The sequence below is a fragment of the Ochlerotatus camptorhynchus genome, unplaced genomic scaffold (assembly GCF_037179485.1).
Source record: "Ochlerotatus camptorhynchus isolate MF236.1 unplaced genomic scaffold, CSIRO-AGI_Acam_v1.1 ptg000010l, whole genome shotgun sequence".
Taxonomy (NCBI): domain Eukaryota; kingdom Metazoa; phylum Arthropoda; class Insecta; order Diptera; family Culicidae; genus Ochlerotatus; species Ochlerotatus camptorhynchus.
The window spans coordinates 1-22521 of record NW_027040502.1 but is presented as its reverse complement, the minus strand read 5'-3'; the positions used below and the strand labels follow the sequence as shown (position 1 = coordinate 22521).

The 22521-nt window shown below is 44.7% G+C and overlaps 2 protein-coding genes across 2 annotated transcripts in view; one reads left to right on the top strand and one right to left on the bottom strand.

The window, feature by feature from the left end:
* LOC135700153 (cyclic nucleotide-gated cation channel beta-3-like) overlaps nt 1-17108 on the top strand; it is a 47375-nt gene extending 30267 nt beyond the window's left edge. The window contains exon 7 of the mRNA XM_065220575.1: nt 15577-17108. Coding sequence (XP_065076647.1) covers nt 15577-16826 — 1250 coding nt within the window. The 3' untranslated portion in view covers nt 16827-17108. The remainder of the gene's footprint in view (nt 1-15576) is intronic.
* On the bottom strand, nt 11277-12702 carry LOC135700177 (uncharacterized). The gene has a single exon (XM_065220599.1). It carries the CDS (start codon nt 12700-12702, stop codon nt 11434-11436), a length of 1269 nt encoding a protein of 422 aa, XP_065076671.1. The 3' UTR covers nt 11277-11433.
* Nucleotides 17109-22521: the final 5413 nt, after the last annotated feature.

The window sequence follows — 22521 nt, the reverse complement described above, 5'->3', positions numbered from 1 at the left end:
AACATCAAGGGTTGGTCCTCCATGAGCATAGTCCAGGTCTCGTGGCCATAGAGGGCAACCGGTCTAATCAGCGTTTTGTAGATAATGAACTTTGTGTGGCGGCTAATTTTAATCGACCGGATTGTCCTCCGGAGTCCAAAGAAGGTATGATTCCCTGCCATAATGCGTCTTTAGAATTTCTCTGCTGGTACCATTTTCAGCGGGTCACCACCAGTGAGCTCAAATACACAAACTCGTCGACCACCTCGACTTTGTCACTGTCAATCTAAACTCGGGATGGGAGGCCAAACATTTCTCTCATGTATTTCGTCTTCGATACGTTGATGGCAAGTCCAATCCGCCTAGCTTCTTCAGCCTTCAGTCTGATGTACATTTCCGCCATCTGTGGAAGTTTTTTTTCATAAGCTTCCTCCGGAGGTTTATTTTGACTTCTATTGGAAGGTTTTTCCGAATTTATTCTGGCTTCCCCTGGAAATTGCTGCTCCTAAAGGATGTCCCACATCAAATTGCATCGCGGAAATAGCGCTGTAGAAAATAACCCATGGGGTATTTTCTCTTGAAAATTTGGGTAGAAGTAGTTTAGAGTGTACTGTTTACACTGTATTTTTATCGCTGTCAGTTTTCCGAAAGTTGAAAAAAATGGCGTCACCCGAAAAGCAACGTCGCGGATTGATTTTGCGCAAGCACCTTGAGAATCCTCAACTCTCTCATCGGGACATCGGAAAACAACTCGGAATGGTGCAGTCAACGACGAGTCGTGCAATTAAACGTTACTACGAAACTCTGAGCATCGAACGGAAGGAAAAATGCGGTCAGAATGAATGTTCTATTAGTGATCAGGATCACAAGCGTATCGTGAAAGCTTTTCAGTGGAATCCCAATGCTTCGGTCAGGGATGTGATCAAAAAGTTGAATCTGTCCTAGTCGTTCAGAGAGCCAAGGACCGGGAGGGACTGCATACGTACAAAGTGCAGAAGGCTCCAAATCGTGACGAACGGCAAAATACGGTGGGAAAGTCACGGGCTCGGAAACTGTACACCCAGATGCTGACGAAGCCTCATTGTCTCATCATGGATGATGAGATTTACGTCAAGGCGGACTTCCGGCAGCTTCCGAGCCTACTGTTCTTCACCGCTCAGGACAAGTTTGATGTTCCGGAGGAAGTAAGGAAGCAGAAACTTTCAAAGTTTGCCAAGAAATACATTATTTGGCAAGCGATCTGCTCATGTGGCAAACGGAGTGCACGGGGAGATCTACCTCAAGGAGTGTCTACAGAAGTGACTGCTTCCTATGTTGAAACAACACGAGGGCCCTACGATCTTCTGGCCGGATCTAGCTTCGTGCCACTATTCAAATGTTGTCCTGTAGTGGTACGAAGCCAACCGGGTCACTTTCGTACCCAAGGACATGAACCCCCTCAACGCACCGAAAAAAAAGGCCCATCGAAAAATACTGGGCTAAAGGGCGAACACGAAATTATTGCGACACCGAAAATGTCATGCCAATTTTCTTATAATGTTTAGAATCAAACCAAAATTTTAGGGTAGTTTTATACATATATTTACTTCAAAAATCAAAAAAAAAAGTTAATCGATGGAGCTTTGAGTGTAAAATTGAACGCATTTTCGCTTGATGCGCTCCATCAAAGTCTTTACAGTGTCATCCGGTACCAGTTTCTCAGTTTTTTTTTTCATTTTCTTAACATGTCCTTCTCGTCTTTGACTGTCTTCTTGCTCTTCCGAAGTTGCCGCTTCATTATTGCCCAGTACTGCTCCACCGGGCGCAGCTCCGGACAGTTTGGCGGATTCATGTCCTTTGGAACAAAATGGACAGAATTTTCCTCATACCACTCCAGGACACTTTTAGAATAGTGGCATGATGCCAAATCTGGCCAAAATAGCGGAGCTTTGTCGTGCTGCTGCAAGAACGGCAAAAGGCGCTTCTCGAGGCACTCAGATTTGTAGATCTCGCCATTTACTGTGCCCTTTGTCACCGAAGGCTCACTCCTCAGTCCGCAAGAGCAGATGGCCTGCCAAATGAGATATTTGGAGGCGAACTTCGACATTTTCTTCTTCTTAAATTTGTCGTCCACATCGAACTTGCTCTTGCCGGTGAAAAACTCCAACCCCGGAATTTGCTTAAAATCGGCTTTTATATACGTTTTGTCGTCCATCACACAGCAGCCATATTTTGTCAGCATCTTCTCGTAGAGCTTCCGTGCCCGAGTTTTAGCCATCGATTGTTGCCGCTCATCACGGTTTGGGAAGTTCTGTACCGTGTATGTATGTAGTCCAGCTCTCTTCTTTGCATTCTGGACGTAGCTCTGCGACATGCCGATCTTTTTAGCCAAATCACGGCTTGAGACGTTGGGATTTGCTTTAATCATCCGCTTCACCTTTCCCTCCGTCTTTTTGTTCTCGGGTCCCGGTTTTCTTCCAGCTCCTTTGCCGTGGTCCAACGTCAACCGCTCCTGGAACCGCTTCAACACTCTGGAGACGGTTGAATGGTGAATGTTCAACATTTTTCCCAACTGCCGGTGCGACAGGTCAGGAAATTCCAGGTGTTTGGAAAGAATTTGTTCTCTCAACTCGCGTTGGTTCACCTCCATTTTCGTTGAATCGAAAAACACGACTTCGAGTTTGACAGCATGTACACAATACACATCAAGTGTGCAAAATTTGGTTGATTTTTACCCAATGGAAAAAAAGTTATGCCCTGTTGAATGTGTCGTAATAATTTCGTGTTCGCCCTTTATTATGAGGCAGGCACTACGGAAGCATCCCAAGGAGGTCAAATCTGAGGAAGACATGAAGAAAAAGTGGGTTTCCGTACAGAAGAAGCTGCATCCAGATGTTGTACAGAACCGAATGAGTGGAGTTAAGCCAACAATCAATACGAAACTAACGATTTTAAATTGGCTCACCACTTTAGTAGCCTTTTGGTCCCAAGCAAACGATTAACGTACCCTATTCTAGTTGAAATTCTATTACTCCACTATGTTTGTTTTGATTCGCTGTGAAAGTTTGACAAATAACATCAGGGGTGTGTGGATTCATGCAGAACATGCAGGGGTGAGTGAAATAGCTTGGGACTGCTTGGGACCGTTGTTCTGGTACTGAGTGAGCCAAAAATAATAATGATTTTCTTCGGGACCCAGTGGTCTTAGAGTTACCTCTATGGTTAAGCGTAAGGTGCGAGCGTACGGTTATGGTATTGAAGTTGAATGAAATAAATATGTCAAAAGTTTACTGATGGGTTATATTTTATTGTCTGAAAGTTTGAAAAGGATTGGTCAACTAGGTAATTTTCTACAGCGTTTTTTCCGTGATGCAATTCGATGTGGGACACCCTTTAGAATTTTCTTCCGATTTTTGAAACCTTACTGGCTTCCTCTGGATTCTATTTCGTCTAATGTGCATTAATGACAAGTCCAATCAGCTTGACTTCAGCTTTCAGTGTGAAGAACGTTTTCACCATCGCCTCAAAGTTCCGTGCGATATTGATATCATGTATGGCTTCATCTCCGCTCTTCTTTAGCACCCAGTTGGTGCAAAGGATATCCGGAATTGGTTCAAGAGATATCTGGAGTTTATTCCTCTAACTATATAAAGTCTGGTCCACTTATAATCCGGACACATAAATCCAGGTGTTTTTCGTTATTGATTTGACGTAAGAAAAATGTAATTTAGTCAAAATTAAGATATTTGATAGTACTTTCATAAAAATTTATTAAATTACTCATCTGGCGCACACTGGACTGGTCAACTTCAGCGGCCATGTTTTTGCAATGTTGGAATAAACTCCAGATATCTCTTGAACCAATTCCGGATATCCTTTGCACCAACTGGGTGCTAAAGAAGAGCGGAGATGAAGCCATACATGATATCAATATTTGTTCATCAAGCCATCCATTTTCATTTAACTTCCGCTTGATCATTGGCGATTTTTGTTTGTTTGATTGGGCGGATTTGCGGGCGAAATCCACCTTTTATCGTGGTACCACCAACAATCAATACGAAACTAACGATTTTAAACTGGCTCACCACTTGACTAGCCTATTAGCACAAACGAAGTGACAGACGACTTTCTCCGAAGAAAATAATTAAAATAATGTGGTTCTCAGTAATAGAATTTTAGTCCACCTTCCGCCCCTCACCGCCAGGTTCGTTAGTATTTTTGTTTTGAATTAATTCAAGTTGGTTTTGTGTGCAATGATCTGGCAACTCGCGTTCTCGCTCGCGTTGACGGGGAGCTGTTTTCTCACTCATCGAAGGAAATTTTGATTAGAGTGAGAAAGTAAGGAACAGTCAGCGCGGGAACCGTGTGCGTTACTATAGGTGCGGCAGAAGGAATGTAGTCGACACTTTCGTTCTCACGGTGTTCTTACGCATGATCCAACGTTTCGTCACACTAGATTATGCATAAGAACGTCGTGATAATGAAAGTGCTGACTTCTTTCCTTCTGCCTGACCAATCACAGTGATCACAGCACTTGCGATTCTCCGTCGGTTTCAGGTGCATTATTTGTGCATAGTGATTGCTGACGTTTATCGTACGCACACTACGTCACGTATACGTATACGCAAAATGTTTTCATCGGGAGAAAAAAAAACTTCATAGCGAAAAATTTTCCCGATGAAAACAAATCACTGACACAATCATACTTTAGCAATCTCTATACCACCAGTCCAAACACTAGAAGTTTTGGAAGGTTCTCCCTCAGTACCTGCAAGCAACGTGATACCAGCTGACATTCGCTTAATATGTGAAATCCGGAACATTTTCTCACTTTTGAGCATCAACATCAACCCGGTTTCGAATCGCATTCCCACTGAGGTGGCACCGTTGGCAGTAATCTACTGCGCCGTGGGAAAGACCTGACTAGCGCTGGAAAATTCGCCGTCTAAGGAAGGTCGCCATTAAAATTAAATCAACCTAATTTTCTTCGCTGTAACGTACTCCGTATCAGACTCGCTGAGGGACCGTTTTCGTGGGTCGGGTTTCGACCCAAAAAGCTTCAATTAGCTTTTCAAAAGATTTCTGTAAGGCGTCTTGGGACGCACGATTTCCTGTCCCACCGAGGCATCCGTTAGCGTGTCCGTGTCGGAACGGATGACCTCTTTGATCGACTGCAATTCTACCATCGATTTTCGGCACTACTTTTTGTTTAACTTCACACGGTTGACGATCCGGAGGAGGATGCTCCGTCTTCATTGTCCGAAGAAGTCAATGATTTGATCTTTTCCGAGCTGAGCTTCTCGAGCCTTACGACCGGTTTGGCTCGAAGCAATTTTTCGACGGAAGTTCCTCGTGGCAGTGGAATCTCGAGTGGAATCTTCTTGACCAGTTCCTCCAGACTGATTTATTTGCCATTCGAAGAAACGAGCAGTGGTTCGTCTTTTCGGTCTCGGAGTATTTCACCTTACCCACCAGCTCTACGTGCTTATCGCACCACGACTGGAACGTATGCACGTAATGCGACAGGCACTCATTCTGCATCCCACAAGGCGTATGAAATGCACGGAAGCACTTCTTCGCGCAACACAAAACGTTTGCATACCGTTTCTTGCAGATGTAACACTTTTGTCCTCGCATACGAGCTTCCTCATTTCTGAAGTCCTCCTCCATGTATCCGAAGATTCCCTCCTCGTCTTCAGGTAACACGATACACGTAGCAGGTATAATGACTAGTTTTTTCACGTCTAGTAGACCGGTCCAGAATAGAGCATCGTACCGCAATCATGCTCAAACGCTTGACATACAGCATATTTAGCCGTAATAAATTTAAAAAAAAATCGGTTCCATCCGATCCTCCTTCATTCTCACCTCCAGCACGTCGATCGCCTCTTTGATTCGATGGATCTCGACATGATTTTGGAGTAAATTTTCCTCCTTCAGATCGCCCTCGTCGAGAGCTTCCGGTTCCGCTACGGAGGAGCGAATGCATACCGAGTATGGCCGCAAAAAAATATAGTTAAATAACGAAATTACAATGATTTTTACGGTTGAATTTTGGGCACATTAAAAATTTATTGTTAAATTATTGGACGGGAGAAAAAATAAATTTCGTTTTTAACGAAACAATTATCAATGAAAATTAATTTGATGAGATCAATTTTGTTCGAGAAAAATCAATTTTTTTATTGTTTTTTTTTTTTTTTTTTTTTTCTTTATTAGAGTGACTTTCAGCCACTGGCTGGTTCGTCACTTAAAAGGGATAGAGGGCTTCGGAGAGAGGCCCCCCTGACTGTACAGGGTACAATTGTGTTGGACAGAGTTATAATAACGGAGTTAATTTTGTTGGCAGATATTCAGGTAACTTGCGGTGTATCTAGTAGTTGGTCCTTGTCATAATCCATTGTCGTCGCGTGGTCTTGTGTCCGATTATTGTAATGATTTTGCTTTTATGTGTAGTAGTTTTCCGTGTTCAGTTCCATTGTTGTCGCTGTGCGTAATTTTATGCCATCATCCGTCCATTTTCGTGTCCTTATTCGTGCATCATCTTAATATAGTCGCTCGTCCGTTTTGAGTCAGTGGTTTTTGCCAATAGTAGTTCAATCCTTTGTCCGTTGTCGTTGCTTGGGTCCATATTGGGTCATATATCAAATTTGGTTGATCAATCCTGTCTCCCGCAGAAATGAGAAGAGCGCTGTGGTGCTAGAGGGGTCATATCTCAGGGTGTCCCTGACGCTTGCTGAGATCCCGTATTGGATGCGTGGTCCATAGTACTGGGGGCAGTTGCATAGGAAATGTTCCACTGTATGTGGTACATTGCAAGTCTCGCATTGCTTCCTAAAAGGACCTCCGCCTCCCATGTTATGAGAGGCTTTGGTATGACCGGTTCTCAGCCGCGATAAAATTACTTGAGATCGGTGTTCAGGCGGATCATCCCATCTTCTGGTATCCCCTTTAATTTTCCGGATAAACAGATCTTGAGATCGCAGCCATTCATTTGTCCAGCAATTCCATACTGAAGTCACGATCCACCGCTTGATGTCTTGAGCAGGGACCTTTTGGGTATAGAGGTTTGCCTGTCTTCCGGATGCCGCCAGATGATCCGCTTCCTCATTTCCTCTGATCCCGCAGTGTCCTGGGATCCAGATGAAAGTTGTTCCTTTGTGAGCGAGCTTCTGGATAGCCTGGATCCAAGGGTGCTTGGCTGTATCGGACTGAAGAGCTGTTAGTACGCTGGCTGAATCAGAGAATATGGCGACAGGTTTGTTGGTAGGCGAGGTGGCGGCTACTAGTATGGCGGCAGCTTCAGCAGAGAAAACGCTGCAAGGGTCCGGAAGTCGGTAGAAGGTGCGTAGCTCCGGATCGGATATCCCAATGCCTACCCTTCCGCCTGTTCGAGATCCGTCAGTGTATCTTGCTAGGTGATTTGGGTACTTGGTTCATTGTAGTTCGGCCACCGATCTCACTAGTGCGGGGGAGTTGGTTCCCGCCCGGAATCTGTTCTTTATCGCCAAGTCGATAGAAAGTCCGGGTGAGTTCCAACCCCTGGCTCCACACCAGTGAACCCTGGCTACCGGGGGGAGTTCCAGGTCGGCGGCGTCCTTCAGGAGTTTGTTCGCCTCCATAAGGAGGGACACTCCATCACTTGTTCCAGTTGTCTTCTCTGCGAAGCCAACTGCCCTCTTGCAAACGGTAGCAAAGATAAATTTGTCGAAGGGTAACCTTCCACTCTCCACGCAAGCTGCAAGCCTGGGGGTGGAGGGGAGGAGACCTGATGTGATTCGAATGGCCTGATAATATACCGGGGACAGTTGGGAAATCATCCTGTCGGCAGCTAGGCAGGTCAGTTCTATACCGTATGTTAATCTTGAATCGACTACCGCTTTAGCCACGCGCATCCGGACAGCACGGTTGTTCGCTAGATGCCTCCTGGCTAATGTCCGCAGCAAGCCGATTCTTGTTTGGCAATTCCCTTTCACTTCGTTGAAATGGTCTCCAAAGTTTAAATGCCGATCCAGGCGTATGCCGAGGACGCGGATAGACTTCTTAAACGGCATGATCCTTCCGTCGACGCTGATAGGAGAGCGGAGCACCTGGTGATTGAACGGACAAATGTGGGTATATGCGCATTTCTCCACCGATAGGTGGAATCCGACGGATTTAGTCCAGCGTAGAACTGCATTCGTGGCCGCGTTGAGTTTTCTGCGAAGGGCCTTCACTGTGGATCCGACCGCCACCAAGACGATATCGTCTGCATACACGAAGATGTATATTTCTTTGGGTAAGCTGTGGAACACTCCGTTCATCCGTATTAGAAACAGCGTAACTGCGATCACCGAACCTTGTGGAACGCCAGTCTCTTCTGGGAATCCTCTTGATCTATGGTTTCCGATGCATACCTGGAAAGTACGGTGTCGGAGGAAGTTCTTCAAAAAATGGAGAACGTGGCCCGACAGACCCCAGTCCGTGAGTTGAGCAAGAATGTCGGGTGTCCATGTCCTGTTATAAGCCTTAGAGATGTCTAGCGTAGCGAGTTCAGCATGCTGGTCAGAATCTCTCGCGTCTCGAAGTACCTGGTTCAAAGTGGCGAAGTAGGTCCCGGCTCCGTGTCCAGGACGGAAAGCGTGCTGGCGGTGGTCAATGTAGCCGTTACTCTCCAAGTAGAGCACGAGTCTACGGTTGACCATTCTCTCCAGCACCTTACTGACGCAACATGTCAAAGATATCGGCCGGAAGTCCTTCGGTTCGCGACCCGAGGTGCCCTGCTTCGGGATCGGGACGACTAGGCTGTGTCTCCAGTCTTCTGGGATGGAATTATCCAGCCATTCTCTATTGAGAAGTCTGAGGAGTGTGGTCTTGCATTCCGGTGATAGGTATTTTAGCATGGGGTACCCGACGTCATCTGGGCCGGTCGATTTCCCGGTAGCCTTGGATAGAGCTAGGTCAAGTTCCCGTGGACTGAAAGGCCGATTGATCTCCAGCGGTAGTTCATCCTCTGGGATGTAGATGCTGTCCAAGGAGTGTGTCGAAAGGTTTTTAACACGACGAAAGCGATCATCGTACCCGTCAATGGCCGAGAGAGAAGCAAAATATTCCCCCATAGCGTGGGCGATCTTATCAGGGTCTCTAGTGGTGGTACCATCTATCCGGATGGCCATTCCGCGGCTTTTCCGTTTGCCACTTAATGCGTTGACCTTAACCCACAGGTCAGTGGCCGTCTGGTCAGCATTAATGCTGTCCAGAAATTGCTCCCAGCTTGAACTCTTGGCAGACCGGATAGTTTGTCGGCACTCGTTGCGTTTTGCTCTGTAGGTGGCCATGGCCGCTTCTTTCGTTGGATGGTCTGAAGGTAGCCGCTTAGCAGCCCGAAGAGCCTTCCTTCTGGCTTTAACTGCTGCTTTGGTCTCTGGGGACCACCATGGTAGAGACTTAGATCCCGGGTTGGGACTGGTTCGTGGAATTGATGAAAGTGCCGCTTGATGGATGGAGCTAATGAAGTCTTGGATACTGCCCGGTGATGAATTGGACCATGCGGCGTCGACGGACTTCTGAAAAAGGGACCAGTCAGCCTGGTCGTATTTCCATCGTGGTTTACGTAATGTGTCCTGCGGTCGGTCATCGAGTTGGATTACCAGTGGGTAATGGTCACTGCCCATGGGATCATCCTCGGCATTCCAGAGGAGCCTGCTGACAACGCTGGCGCTTGCAAGAGATACGTCTACAGAGGATTCCCTCTGTCCGCTGGTGAAAGTGATGGACCCGTCGTTAAGAACGACGAGATCCGAGGCTTCTGCAACTTCCATAAGTGTAGAGCCTCTGGGGTTGGTTTTTGGGCTTCCCCATGCTGGATGATGGCCGTTCATATCCCCAAGTACCAGAATGGGTCGTTCGAGGTCTTGAAGCAGATCGCTGAGGTGTTGTTTAAGGTTGTGCATCTTCCCGCATGGAAGGTAAGCGGAAACAACTGAAATCGGGAATGGGTGTTCGAGTCTGACCGCCACGATTGGGAGGTCTGTGTCTAGATGTATGGTCGAAAACGGTGTTGGTGCCAGGACCCCGATTGCCGCTGAGTGGAATATGTTTTCGTTTCTCTTTAAGGTCCACTGGTATTGACCGCCCAGCGTACGATTCATGCCGCTGACGGTGGCCCGGTGGACCTCTTGGATGGCCAGGATGGAGGGCATCTGATCACGAACTAGGTTTTCTAAGTCTGGAAGGTTGTTATAAAAGCCGTTCATATTCCACTGTATAGCAAGCGGTGGTTTTTTTGACAGTTTGTTCGTTGGGTTTCTAGGGATCCGTGTTGCAGAGGTAGGATAATGGACTGGATCCTTAGGTGTCCTCTTACCGCGGGGAGGTTTCGTGAGGGGATAAGCCTCCAGTAGGCTTGCGTTGGACTGACCTGGTTGCATTCTATAACGGTTCCCCATTGTGAGGGTTCCTGTTAGTAGGTGTGAAGTTGGGTGCTTGTGGCGATCGTGGCTTGCTCGCTCATTTGACGAAGGCGTATTTGAGGGGCCCGCTTCCGGAGAAGGAATTCCCAGCCGTTGGTGCTGCATTTTGTCGTAGGCATCCGCACAGACTAGAACACTAATGGGAAGTGCCTTTCCCGATCTGATTCTGGCTACTCTCCTACGCACTTGAGGAGTTCTGATTCCATCGTCCTTTGTTGATTTGTGCGTCGCACTACGAATGACAGCGGAACCCGGTAGGGTTCCACCGGAAGAAGGCATTGAGTTTTTGAACGCCGGCACGGATTTCCCGGCTGCATCGGTAACTTTGTTAGCCAGAGATTTCTTCCCTCTCACTTCATCCTTCGGTGATAGTTTTTGGACAGACTCGTCCCTCTTGACTCCCACGTAGTCCAGAGGGGGATGGGCTCTTGCTCCCATAAGCGGTGATATTCTACTCAAGTGAGGTTTCACTGAGGGACCCACCAGTAGTAGATTCGTCAGCTTGGTCGTCAGTTCTTGAATCTCGGTATGTATAGTGTTGGCTAGAGTTGTCTTGACTCCCACGTCGTCCTCAGGGGAATAGGAGTTGCCTCCCTTTTCCGTCCCTCTTCCGGTAGCCACAGGGTGACGGGGGTTGTCCGCCGGTTCCGGTGTGGCAAAGGCTTCCGCACCGACGGGGCCTCGACTGCCCCGTGGCTCAACCGGGATGGTGGAACGAGTCGTGTCGTTTGTGTTGGTAGGGTTTCGGAGTTCGTCGGAGTTTGCCAACGAGCGTCGGGGGGTGTCTGCCAGTTCGGGTTGGTCCATGGCGTCTGCACTGACAGGGCCCCGACTGCCCGAGGCCTTATCCGGTGCGTTGGAGGTCGATGTCGTTGTTTTGATAGTTGGGGTAGATCCAGTCCGCTCTGGTTGTTGATAGCTCTCAACCTCAGTAGAGGATGATGTTGATGTAGGATGCATCTTGGTGGATAGGTTGTGGGAATTCGGTTCTGATGCGTTAGAAGACGGACTGGACTGCGGAGGTTTAATTTTCCATTGGAGTTAGGCTACCCTCCACGGACATCACCTCGTCTTCCGAGGAAATGAGCTCGTCGACGGTAATCTTATCTCCAGAGGGAGAAGTCTGGGATTCGACTTCGGTGTCAGATATGTATGCCGGTGTAGGGTGGTTTTTTGGTCGTTTCGGATCTGCTCCACCGCTTGTCTGCTTGAGTATCTTTTTCTTCGCTCCAGTGGGTTTTTCTGGTTGCTGAGATTGGGGTTTTTGTTGTTCATGCTCCTTTTTTTTGTCTTCTCTTGGTACAGATGGTTTCGGGCATTTTGACTGTGCGATGAGTTCCTTGTACTGTTGGTTCACTAACCGGAGATTAGTGACCTCCTTATCTTTGTTGGAGACGGCGGCTTCAAGTATCTTAACTCTGGCGACTAAATCCTCAATGGTCCCGTGTTTACGTGTGATGTCCATTCGATTTTCCCGTTTTAGGGCTGCTTCCAGGGCTTGGATACGTTCGTCTTTGCGAAGTGCCTCCGTTCGCAGGTCCGCAATCATCTGTCGGAGTTCATGCATTTCAGAGCTGCTAGTGGTCGTAGGTCCTTGTTGCAGCCTTTCCTCCAAGGCTGCGATCTTGCGGTCCTTTTCCTCCATTTGGCTGGAGAGATTATCGAACTTCGCTGAGAGGTCTGCGAACGCCTGATCTTTACTGGCGTTAGCGACTCCGGCATAGGATCTTTGACTCGTCGAGGCCTCAAACAGCTTCCTCGCCGCTGGATATGAGATCCCCTTATCGATTCGGATGTGCTGTATAGCGTCTTCGCTTTTGTAAACGGGGCAGATTCTACTCGACAAGGAGTGTTCAATGGTTTTGCAGCGGGGACAGAACGGGTTATCTGTGCACCTAACACCCTCAACGATCGAATGTTGCTTAGAGCAGTTGCCGCATGTTGGAACCTGTTGTTGACAGCGAGCCTTGGTATGTCCGAAAACAAAGCAATTGTAGCATAGCATCGGGGCCGGATAATACGGCCGCGTCTTCACCCGTAGATACCCTATGTCTACATGCTCCGGCATCCTGGTACCTTCGATGGTTAGTATGACTGTCGCCGTGTTAACCTGTTCAGTACCGTCCCGGCGAGTAATCCGCCGGAAGCTCGTCACCTTCTGATCCTTCATGTAGTCCAGTACTTCTTCATCATCGACCTTCATCATCTGCCTGCAGTTAATTACGCAACGGACGCTGTTTAGGCCCGTGTGCTTAGTAACCTTTACTGCGGTACCGTCGTTTAGTTGGGTCATGTTTAGAAGTCGATTGAGTTGCCACTTACTTCTGACTTTCAGGGCATAGGCTTGTCCTTGAGCTTCCGGAAACGCACCTTCAATTTTTCCGTTTATCCATTTCTCTACCGATGAACGCAGCATGAAAGGATGTTCCGGTAATTTACCGGTAACAGGCTGCAACTTCAAAACAACAATCTCACCGTGTTCATCATGGGGGTCCATGTAATTGGGTAACGTTGCTCCAGCATGAGATCCATCTATGTAGCTTGCTGATCCTCCCCCGGTGTCTCCAGGGAGGTGAGGAAAATCCCTATCCAGCTCCATGGCTGGAGGGGAGAGAAAAAACTATCCCTGTAACGATCACTCTTCGGTTGATTAGCACCGCACCACACAGGAAAGAATAACACGCAGTGCGACACTACGCACGGCGACGGTTATCGAATCACCACCTCAAATATCTTCGCCTTTCGATAGGCAGTCCGTAATTCACTTATGTCGATCGCAGACTTGAAAGCTTTTTCACCACGATCGTATGATCGTCAGCAGCGATGGCTGACACGAAGATAGCGTCTCTGTGCTGTTGATGGCACTAATTAAATTATGGTTTTTCCACTGACCGCGTTGCCCTCAGGCCGAAATCCACTGTAGAACGCTTCCCAGGTTGACCGAGAAGCGGACTCGATGTGTTTCACAGCTAATCACTACGAAAAACACTCGCGACGGCGCGATAAATGGAATACGTAAGAGACAGCGTCTGGATGTGACGAATCCGAGCTGTCGAGTGATTTTTTTTATTTTTTTATTGTTAGGATGCTTAACAACCCCCCTTTTTTACTGTACATTTCTCATATACCACGATTTTCGTTGTGATTTTATGGTAGGTGTAAGAGGAGCATAGTGAGGATCCCATGCCCCAGCTTGGTCTTCCGGCCGTTTGGAACAAATTGGTTGGTGGTAGGATCAATATCAACCTACTATCAGTTGATTTGGTTCATGCAGCTGGAGATTCAGAGCCAAAGTGCGGAATGCTCTCTATGCCCCTCCTACCCCTAATCAACAAAAATCTCCATTCAAAATCATTGGTTTTTTTCACGGGCAGGTTCTGTTTGGCGTCCAACAACGATGTCTTCTCGGTCGCGAATGACCGTGGCTTTGGTTAGGAGCACCGACTGATGAAATCTTTAGCAACAATTGCCGCCAACAAGCGCGAGTCATTGACAGCTCAACATCGTTTACTTCTAAGCAAACGTTAACTCGATGTGTTTACCCCTAATCATTTCGGCCTATGGTCTTCCATTATACAAAAGAAGTGCAGATAACAATGAACACAACATAGTGACATGCTGTTTGACAACAGGCTTTCCCTTTCAATTTTCGTTAGAGAAAAAGAGATAACAGGCGGTGCCCCAATAGCATCAACTACTTTAAGCTAGTACATATGAGTAGATAGTGTTGCCGTGAGGTACACTCGAAAATTTCAAATGAAAGTGCGTCAAATCAAACTTCGAGCCGCTCCGTCTGTCACTTCGTTTGTGCTATTAGCATTGAGGTAACTCTAAGACCACTGGGTCCCGAAGAAAATCATTATTATTTTTGGCTCACTCAGTACCAGAACAACGGTCCCAAGCAGTCCTAAGCTATTTCACTCACCCCTGCATGTTATGCATGAATCCACACACCCCTGATGTTATCTGTCAAACTTTCATAGCGAATCAAAACAAACATAGTGTAGTAATAGAATTTCAACTAGAATAGGGTACGTTAATCGTTTGCTTGGGACCAATAGGCTACTAAAGTGGTGAGCCAATTTAAAATCGTTAGTTTCGTATTGATTGTTGCTATTAGTCCCAAGCAAACGATTAAAGTACCCTATTCTAGTCGAAATTCTAGTACTACGCAATGTTTGTTTTGATTCGCTATGAAAGTTTCCATCGCGCACTTTACCACGCTTTTTGGAAAGGGTTTGAACAAAATATGGAATGTTTTCATCAAAGATAACTTTTAAATTTATCCACCTTTCCATACGTACCGTTGGATTTGATAAAGAGTCAAACAATGTTGAGATATTATTAAAAATCTAACACTGCTTCTTGCTTCTAAATTCGTCCTACGCGTTTCAATTCCGTCCAAACGCATTGAAACGCCATTAGATTTTCTTCGTCCTACAGATAGACGGAGAAAAATGGGATGCGCTAGGAGGCTTCTTTTGTTTTGAGAACAATGAGTGTAAATATTCATACAATGCGCTCTAAAAGGATTTATGTTGTAGCTAATAAACTAACGCATCGGAACAAACGTATTATTGTTTTGTGCATTGTGAAATCATTGATATTATTGATGATTTCTGCTCGATAGAACGGAAATGGGCGATTACGACGAAGTAGCGCTCTTCCCTAGTTCATTTTTTTTAATACTGCACGAATCGACACTGAAACACGTGTACTTTCAAAACAAATCGCTGTCAAAATTTTCCATATCCGACAACTGGAGGCACTGCTATGGAATAAATAATGTGTCCGGATTCTAAGTGGACCAGACTTTTGATACACACTACGAAAAAGTCATGTAAACTTCGGTGCCCTGAGACCGACACATGCAAGTGGCCCTTCTGACAGAAGAATCAGTTAAATGAAACGAGACATTCAATACAATCAAACACACTTTTCGTAGATATGCTAATGCTTAGGTTTTGGGACACTTCATTTTTACACACATGACACATGATTTACGTCAACGATGGATTACGTCCCGTGTAAAAATAGAGATTTCTAAGTGTGTAGGGAGCATGGGGAGGGGGGTTCAATTATTTTAAGTGTGTGCATCTGCAAAACAATTTTAACCTGAATTTAGAAACACAAACATCCTAATCAATGCTATTTCTTTGTCTCGTAGGTCTCGGTTCGAACCGGTGGGTGTTCAACGACAAAGGCCACGCGTACGTCCGGTGCTTTGCCTTTGCCACGAAAACAGCAACCTCCATCGGCAAGAATCCCAAACCGGAAAAGGAAGGTGAGCTCCTATTCATGACGGCTGCCTGGTTGATGGGCGTATTCGTATTTGCGTTGCTGATCGGTCAGATTCGGGACATCATTGCTACTGCGACCAGATCAAAATCCGAATACAAACAACTGGTGGACGAAACGTTGGAGTACATGCGACAGCTTAACCTGCCGACCGATCTCCAGCGGAGGGTTAAGATGTGGTTCACGTTCACCTGGGAACAGCAACGTAGCTTGGATGAGACGCACATTATGGATGCTCTGCCGGCTAATTTGAAGACCGATATTGCGATATCGGTTCACATTCAGACTCTGTCCAAGGTACAGCTGTTCGCCGATTGTGAGGAAGCATTGCTTCGGGAGCTGGTGCTCAAGCTGAGATCGGTAACCTTCCTACCAGGAGATCATGTTTGCCGTAAGGGGGAGGTTGGGAAGGAGATGTACATCGTGAAAACTGGACAAGTTCAGGTTATGGGTGGTCCTAGAAATGATGTCGTGTTAGCTACGCTGTATGAAGGATCGGTGTTTGGGGAGATCAGTTTACTGGCGATCAATGGAGCCGAAGGCAATCGTCGAACGGCTGATGTCCGATCGAAAGGATTCTCGAATTTGTTCGTTCTGTCAAAATCGGACCTAAATGAAGCAATTGTATACTACCCGAATGCGCAAGCCATTCTGAAGAAACGTGCCAAGAGTTTGATGCGCAAGAATGCAGCTCGTGAGAAAGCGGAATCTCAGCAGAGTATTGACGCCACCGATGGTGATACGGATGTGGTCATAAATAATCCTAATCATGACAAGTCTCCTAAACTGCTGAAAACGGTGATTCAAGCACTGCCGAGGGAGTCGGCTGCAGTGCAACTGTTGACGCAAGGTTTCAAAGGTGATCACACCAAGGTGGAAATCGATGAGCCGTCCAAAACGAATGACGATACTGCTTCGATTCGTAGTTTAGAAGTGCACACCACTCAGGTGCAGATAGAGAATGAAAAGAATGTTGAGCTACCCTGTGATTTGGTTTACAGTATTAAGAAAGAGCTGATGGATAATAACAGCTATATCAATCTGACCGATACGGAGAAGTACAAACTGTTGAACGAACTGTCCAAAGATGAATATGAACGTCAAAAGTCTCCTGTCTGAATCGTGCTAAGCTAGTGCTAGTCTACAATTTTTAACGCTTCTAATTCATATGATATTTGTATACTTTATTGATAGTTTCTTGATGTGAATAGATTTATCTGATTGCTGTAAGCAAAACTGATATCACTTTTCTAAGCTGGCCATTGTAAACTGCCGCTTAGAGCAGCGTGTGGCAGATTGTTCCTGGATATCTATAAATTACCTGCGCGGCATGAAGTGTGTATACTTGCAAATTGGATTTGCATTTAAATGAACGTTAGTTACTGTGGCCTCGTAAAAACAAGAGTCAATGTCGATAATAGAATACTGTGAAGATTTATTGAACAATGAATAGGTAATAAATTATACTAACAAATGTATAGGTGTTATCTATTTCTCGGATTATTGATTGTCCTGTGTTATGAAGAACCTTGCCCACGTAAAGCTGATGTAAATTATGTGAACCCTTTTAAGACCCAAATATCTGCCGCAGTCATCCTAACTTGTAAGCTAACTTGAAAGCATTCTGGAAAGTTTGATTAGGTTTTCGGAAAATAATTTAGGCCTACACCGTTTTCATTCATGGAAATTTCTGCGATGTATAGCGCACAGATTTGACGAAATTTTACACGATCTTTCAAGTAAATGTATGCACAATACCGCATAAAGCTACAATATTGCATACAAGCTTGTTAGAAATTTCGATGTTTATCCCAACTATAACTCAAAATTAAACGAAAGGAAATTTTACGTGACAGTTAAAATTCAGAATGTTTTTCTGTGTATTCTTCTATTGTAGTACTATCGCTCAAATCGGCAGCTTTTATTGAAGTAGCGTTCACTGATTTTCCTGTGTTATGAAATTTCATTCTGTTTCATTAAACGTATGAAGAAGAACATTACTTCCAGGGATGGAAAATCATTTACATTCATTTAGTGCATTCATTTACATTCATTTACTTCTAACTTTTTTTATCAACAGAATACCGTAAGATGATCTATGAAGCTTTTGTAGCTTTTGATATTAACTACAACTTTTGTTAGTACCTAAAATCTGAATCTCTTATGCATGACGAAATAGAGCTGGCAGAACATGTTATTGTTTTCCAGTGAATGCAAGTTACATTCACTGAAAAACAATGGTGGGTTCTTATCGCTCTTATTCATCATGTATAAGAGATACAGATTTGAGTTGTTGACAAAAGATGTAGCTAATATCAAAGCCTACAAAAGTTTCCAACCCAAAAGTTCGAGGCAAATGAATGTAAATGAATGCATGAAATGAATGTAAATGATTTTCCATCCCTGATTACTTCTAACCAGAATTTAAGCGATTGGCCCAAAAATGGAATTTAATATTGGAAATCCCTTTTCCGAAAAAAAAATACGCCACATCAATTTTCAAAGTCCAGAAGAAACAATAACAATGTTGGTGAGTTCCCTTAAATTATTGAATCTAAAATCGCTCGCTAAACGGTTCGTTCGTTCGTTCGTTAAATACGGTAGGACTGCGTGCCCTTGACACTTGAAAATAAGCTGTTGAAATTTTGTACTTGATTGCTTGGCATCAGCGCACCTAGGTACCATCACAGACAAACAGACGTAAAACTTCATTGTTTATCTTCGTTCGCGCATTTAACGGTTGATTTGATAAGTTCCGCGAAAAAAATGTTATCTTCCATTTAATTTCACTTAATTAATTTTAGTATCCATGACAGATACGTATTTCGACTACAATGTGCAGTCTTCATCAGTGTCTTTCCTACTAAAGAACTTATCAAAATCTAACCCCCTTTTTTGCTGTTTTATTTAAGCATTCCGCTAACAACCTAATTTCATTACTTCAAGTTCCACGAACTACTCACCGCAGCGCTGGCATCGGATCACTTTGACGTTTCTATACATTCTATAGAACTTTGATGCAATATTGTTTGCGAGTTAGCGAGCAAGCTTGTTTTCCGCGCGAAGCCCGAGAGATGTCGTTACTAAAGTCCTATGTTTTGAGATACTATGTTTTCAAGAAAAACTTTTCAAAGAGTTACGTCTGTTTGTCTGTGGTATCATGAACAACATGCACCCGTATTTTTGCTTTATTTTTTGTCGTTATTTCTGTTGTTGATATCGTTGTAGCACATGTCTAAACATAAATTCTTGAACGATATCAATTCACGTGTTTACAGTAGAGCCATCTAAATTAGCAGTATACATCATCGAAGGGATGGAAACATTATTGTTAAAGTTTCGTTCGGGTATCGATTTTGATATTGCACTGAAACAAAACAAGTTCCGTGCAATCACTCGCTCTGCAGAAAGTCTGAACTAGCTCGTCAAAAGAAAGCAATTTTCTCCATCGATTAACGTGCATGAAGGGCACCCTTGATGGCGGGTGAACGTCGTCGCGGAAGCGGGTTACAATAATGAAAAACCATAAACTTCCCACAATTCATCGCTTTTCGACCGATTAGGCTAGTCGAGTCGTTGCCGGTGCCGGTGCCGGTGGTGTGGCCCTTCCGCGTGCCTCGTCACCATTCACCAACTTCTTCAGGTCGTCTAGGTCATCTATTCAGTAGGTACGCAATGGGAAAGCCAAATATACGATATACAGCTACTAAAAAGCGGTGTGGTTTCGAGTGGTGCGCCGGTGATGATTGGGAGGAAAGTTTCACTGTTCAGAATTTTGTGTATAGCTCTACCTAATAGACCTAGTAGTGGTTCTGGGGTGGTGGGGGTGGTATTATTATCCTTTCGATTCGAGGCCTGGGTAAATTTTCACTTCTGCTTGAACTGAGTTGTTTTCGTGCCTTTTGGCAAAGATGAAGTTCAGCGTGTTATTGCTATTATCGGCTCCCGCTAAAATTATGTTTGTCTAATCAATACTGTACTGAAAGAAATTTGTTCTACCAGAAACATGGAACGCTCAACGTGGGCATTGATGAGTTGTCTTTTCACTAAAACTTCTGTAATTGCCATTTTAAGCGGCAATTAACTTTTGCTTCTTCTTCGTCTAGGTTTTCTACGCTTCTTTTGCGAGCGATTTTCCGGCTCTCAACTTACTGTTCTAGATGTACTTCCACAATTATTAATTGCGAGCTTTCTATGCCAACCAATGCATGAATTTGTATATCCTGTGGCAAGCGCAATGATACCAACCGGTGGAAACTAACGATTTTTAATTGGATCCCTACTTGACTAGCCTATTGGTCCCAAGCAAATCGATTAACGTACCCCATTTTAGTCGAAATTCTAGCACTACACTATATTTGTTTTGATTCGCTATGAAAGTTTGACAGATAAAATAAGGGGTTCGTGGATTTTCCCATGTTTCGAGGGGTGCATCGATTAGCTTGGGACCAAAGAGAGTACCAGAGCTGAGCCAAACAGTTGAGCACGTTTCTTCGGGACCTTCTTGTCTTAGAGTTACCTCTATGATGATACTCAATCCCGAGGGAAGTCGAGAAAATTTCTAACGTGAAAAAAAACCTCGACTGGATGGGGAATCAATCGTGTTGGCTTGGTAATACCAACAATCAATACGAAACTAACGATTTGAAATTGGCTCACTACTTGACTAGCCTATTGGTCCCAAGCAAACGATTAACGTACCCCATTCTAGTCGAAATTCTAGTACTACGCACTGTTTGTTTTGATTCGCTATGAAAGTTTGACAGCTAAAATGAGGGGTTATTGGTTTTTCCTATGTTTCGAGGGGTGAATCGATTAGCTTGGGAGCGAAGAGAGTACCAGAGCTGAGCCAAAAGATGAGCACGTTATTTCGGGACCTTCTAGTCTTAGAGTTATCTCTATGGTAATACCATAACGAATGTAGTACAGACGTTGGGGTGGTCCGGATTTGATTGTTTGGCTGCCGATGTAGTTGCACGGGGCTCAACGTAGATAAAAACGACAAACATTACGGAGACTGACAACTGTGTAAATGACTACGGGTAAACTAAGGGTTCCTGTAGGCACAATGGGACAGATTGTGAACGATTAACGTTGAAGTCAGTGGGAATGCGATTAGTTTTAGAGGTGTACTGTCTGCTGTAAACTTTTTTAGCTTTAAAAAATATCCTACTTTTGACCGTTTTTAAATTTAGCGTGGCAACAAATTATTATAATGAGAGAGAGAAGGATTAGTATTTTCCATTTAATTCCACTACTTTATTTGCTTATCCTTGACAGATACGCGTATTTCGTCTACAATGTGCAGACTTCTTCAGTGTCTTGTACTAATACTCGACTGAAGAAAAACATCGCATTTACCGAATATATATTAACACAGGTACATTTTCACTTAGAAACTAGGTAAACTTAAATTTAATTTTCTATAGGACCAGGTACTCCGCTGCTTACTCGTTGATGTGTCCTAGGTAGTAACTTGAAAAGCCATGTGTGTCCGTTTCCTTGATCCCTGTTGAGTAAAGTTGAATTACGTTGTTTGTTGATCTCGAGGCTTTCTGCAACATCCAATTTCCATGGTGTAGATACGGTTCGTAAAATCGTTATGTCCTCCGTCGATAGTTGGTGGTCCTCTGTGAAGATGTGTTCTGCAACCTTTGATTTGAAATCATATGTTAGGCCTTTTTCTTCTTGCTTTTTGGCCTTATTAACCTCCGCTATATGTTCTTTAAATCTAGTTGCTAAAGTTCTCTTGGTTTGTCCTACATATACTTTGTTACAATGATTACAGCTTATTTTATATACGCCTGCTTTACCTAAAACATTAACTGGGTCTTTAGTGGATCCTAACAATGATTTCAACTGGTTATGTCTACTGGTGAAAACTAAATCTAATCCGAATTGTTTTAACTGTGGTCTTAGTTTACAAGTAATATCTTGATCAAATGGAACGGACACTCGTTTCAATGGTTCAGGTGCTGTGGTGAGGGTTGTAAATAATCTTCTTTGTAGAATTCTCGCTTTTTTATCGATGATTGCCTGGATTGTGGTCTCCTTGTATCCGTTGAGTCTTGCTGTTTCGAAGATGTACTGTAATTCTTTAACCTTTCCTGTATCGCTGAGTGGAAGAGTCTGCATTCGGTGAATCATGTGGTGAAAGGCGGCCATTTTCTGCTGGAACGAATGGTTGGAAGTATAGGGGATAACTCTTTTGGTGCTTGTTGGTTTCCTGTAAATTTCGTATTCAAGCGAGGAAGATGATGACGATTCCCTGATGACTAGAAGATCGAGAAATGCGAGTTTCCCGTCTTTTTCTACCTCGTGAGTGAATTTGATATCCTTATGAATTCTGTTGATCTCATCTAAAATTTGTGGAAGGGCTTCCCGTTTAACTACGCTGAAGATATCGTCAACAAACCTCCACCAACGGTTTGGTAATAGTCCTTTCTCCTTCAGGATTGTCTCCAAGTTGGCCATGAAAAGTTCACACAAGAAGGGGGATAGGGGGTTTCCCATTGGGGCTCCTTTCGTCTGCTTGTAGAAGTTACCTCGGAAAGAGAAGTAGTTCTCTTCCATACAAAGGCGGGTCAGCTTAAGGTACGTCCGAACCTTGTTTCTCCATGCTGCATCCTCTCGTTGTGTTAATAGCCAGTCCTCCAAATGGTTGATCGCTTCCTTGACCGGTACGCTGGGAAAAAGAGCTGTGACGTCGAAAGATACCATAATCTCGTCCTCGTTGATGTCTCCTGAAGATTGTAGTTGCAACCAGGAAACGAAATGCGAGAGATCGTGTCTGCAGTTGGTTCCCCCACCCACA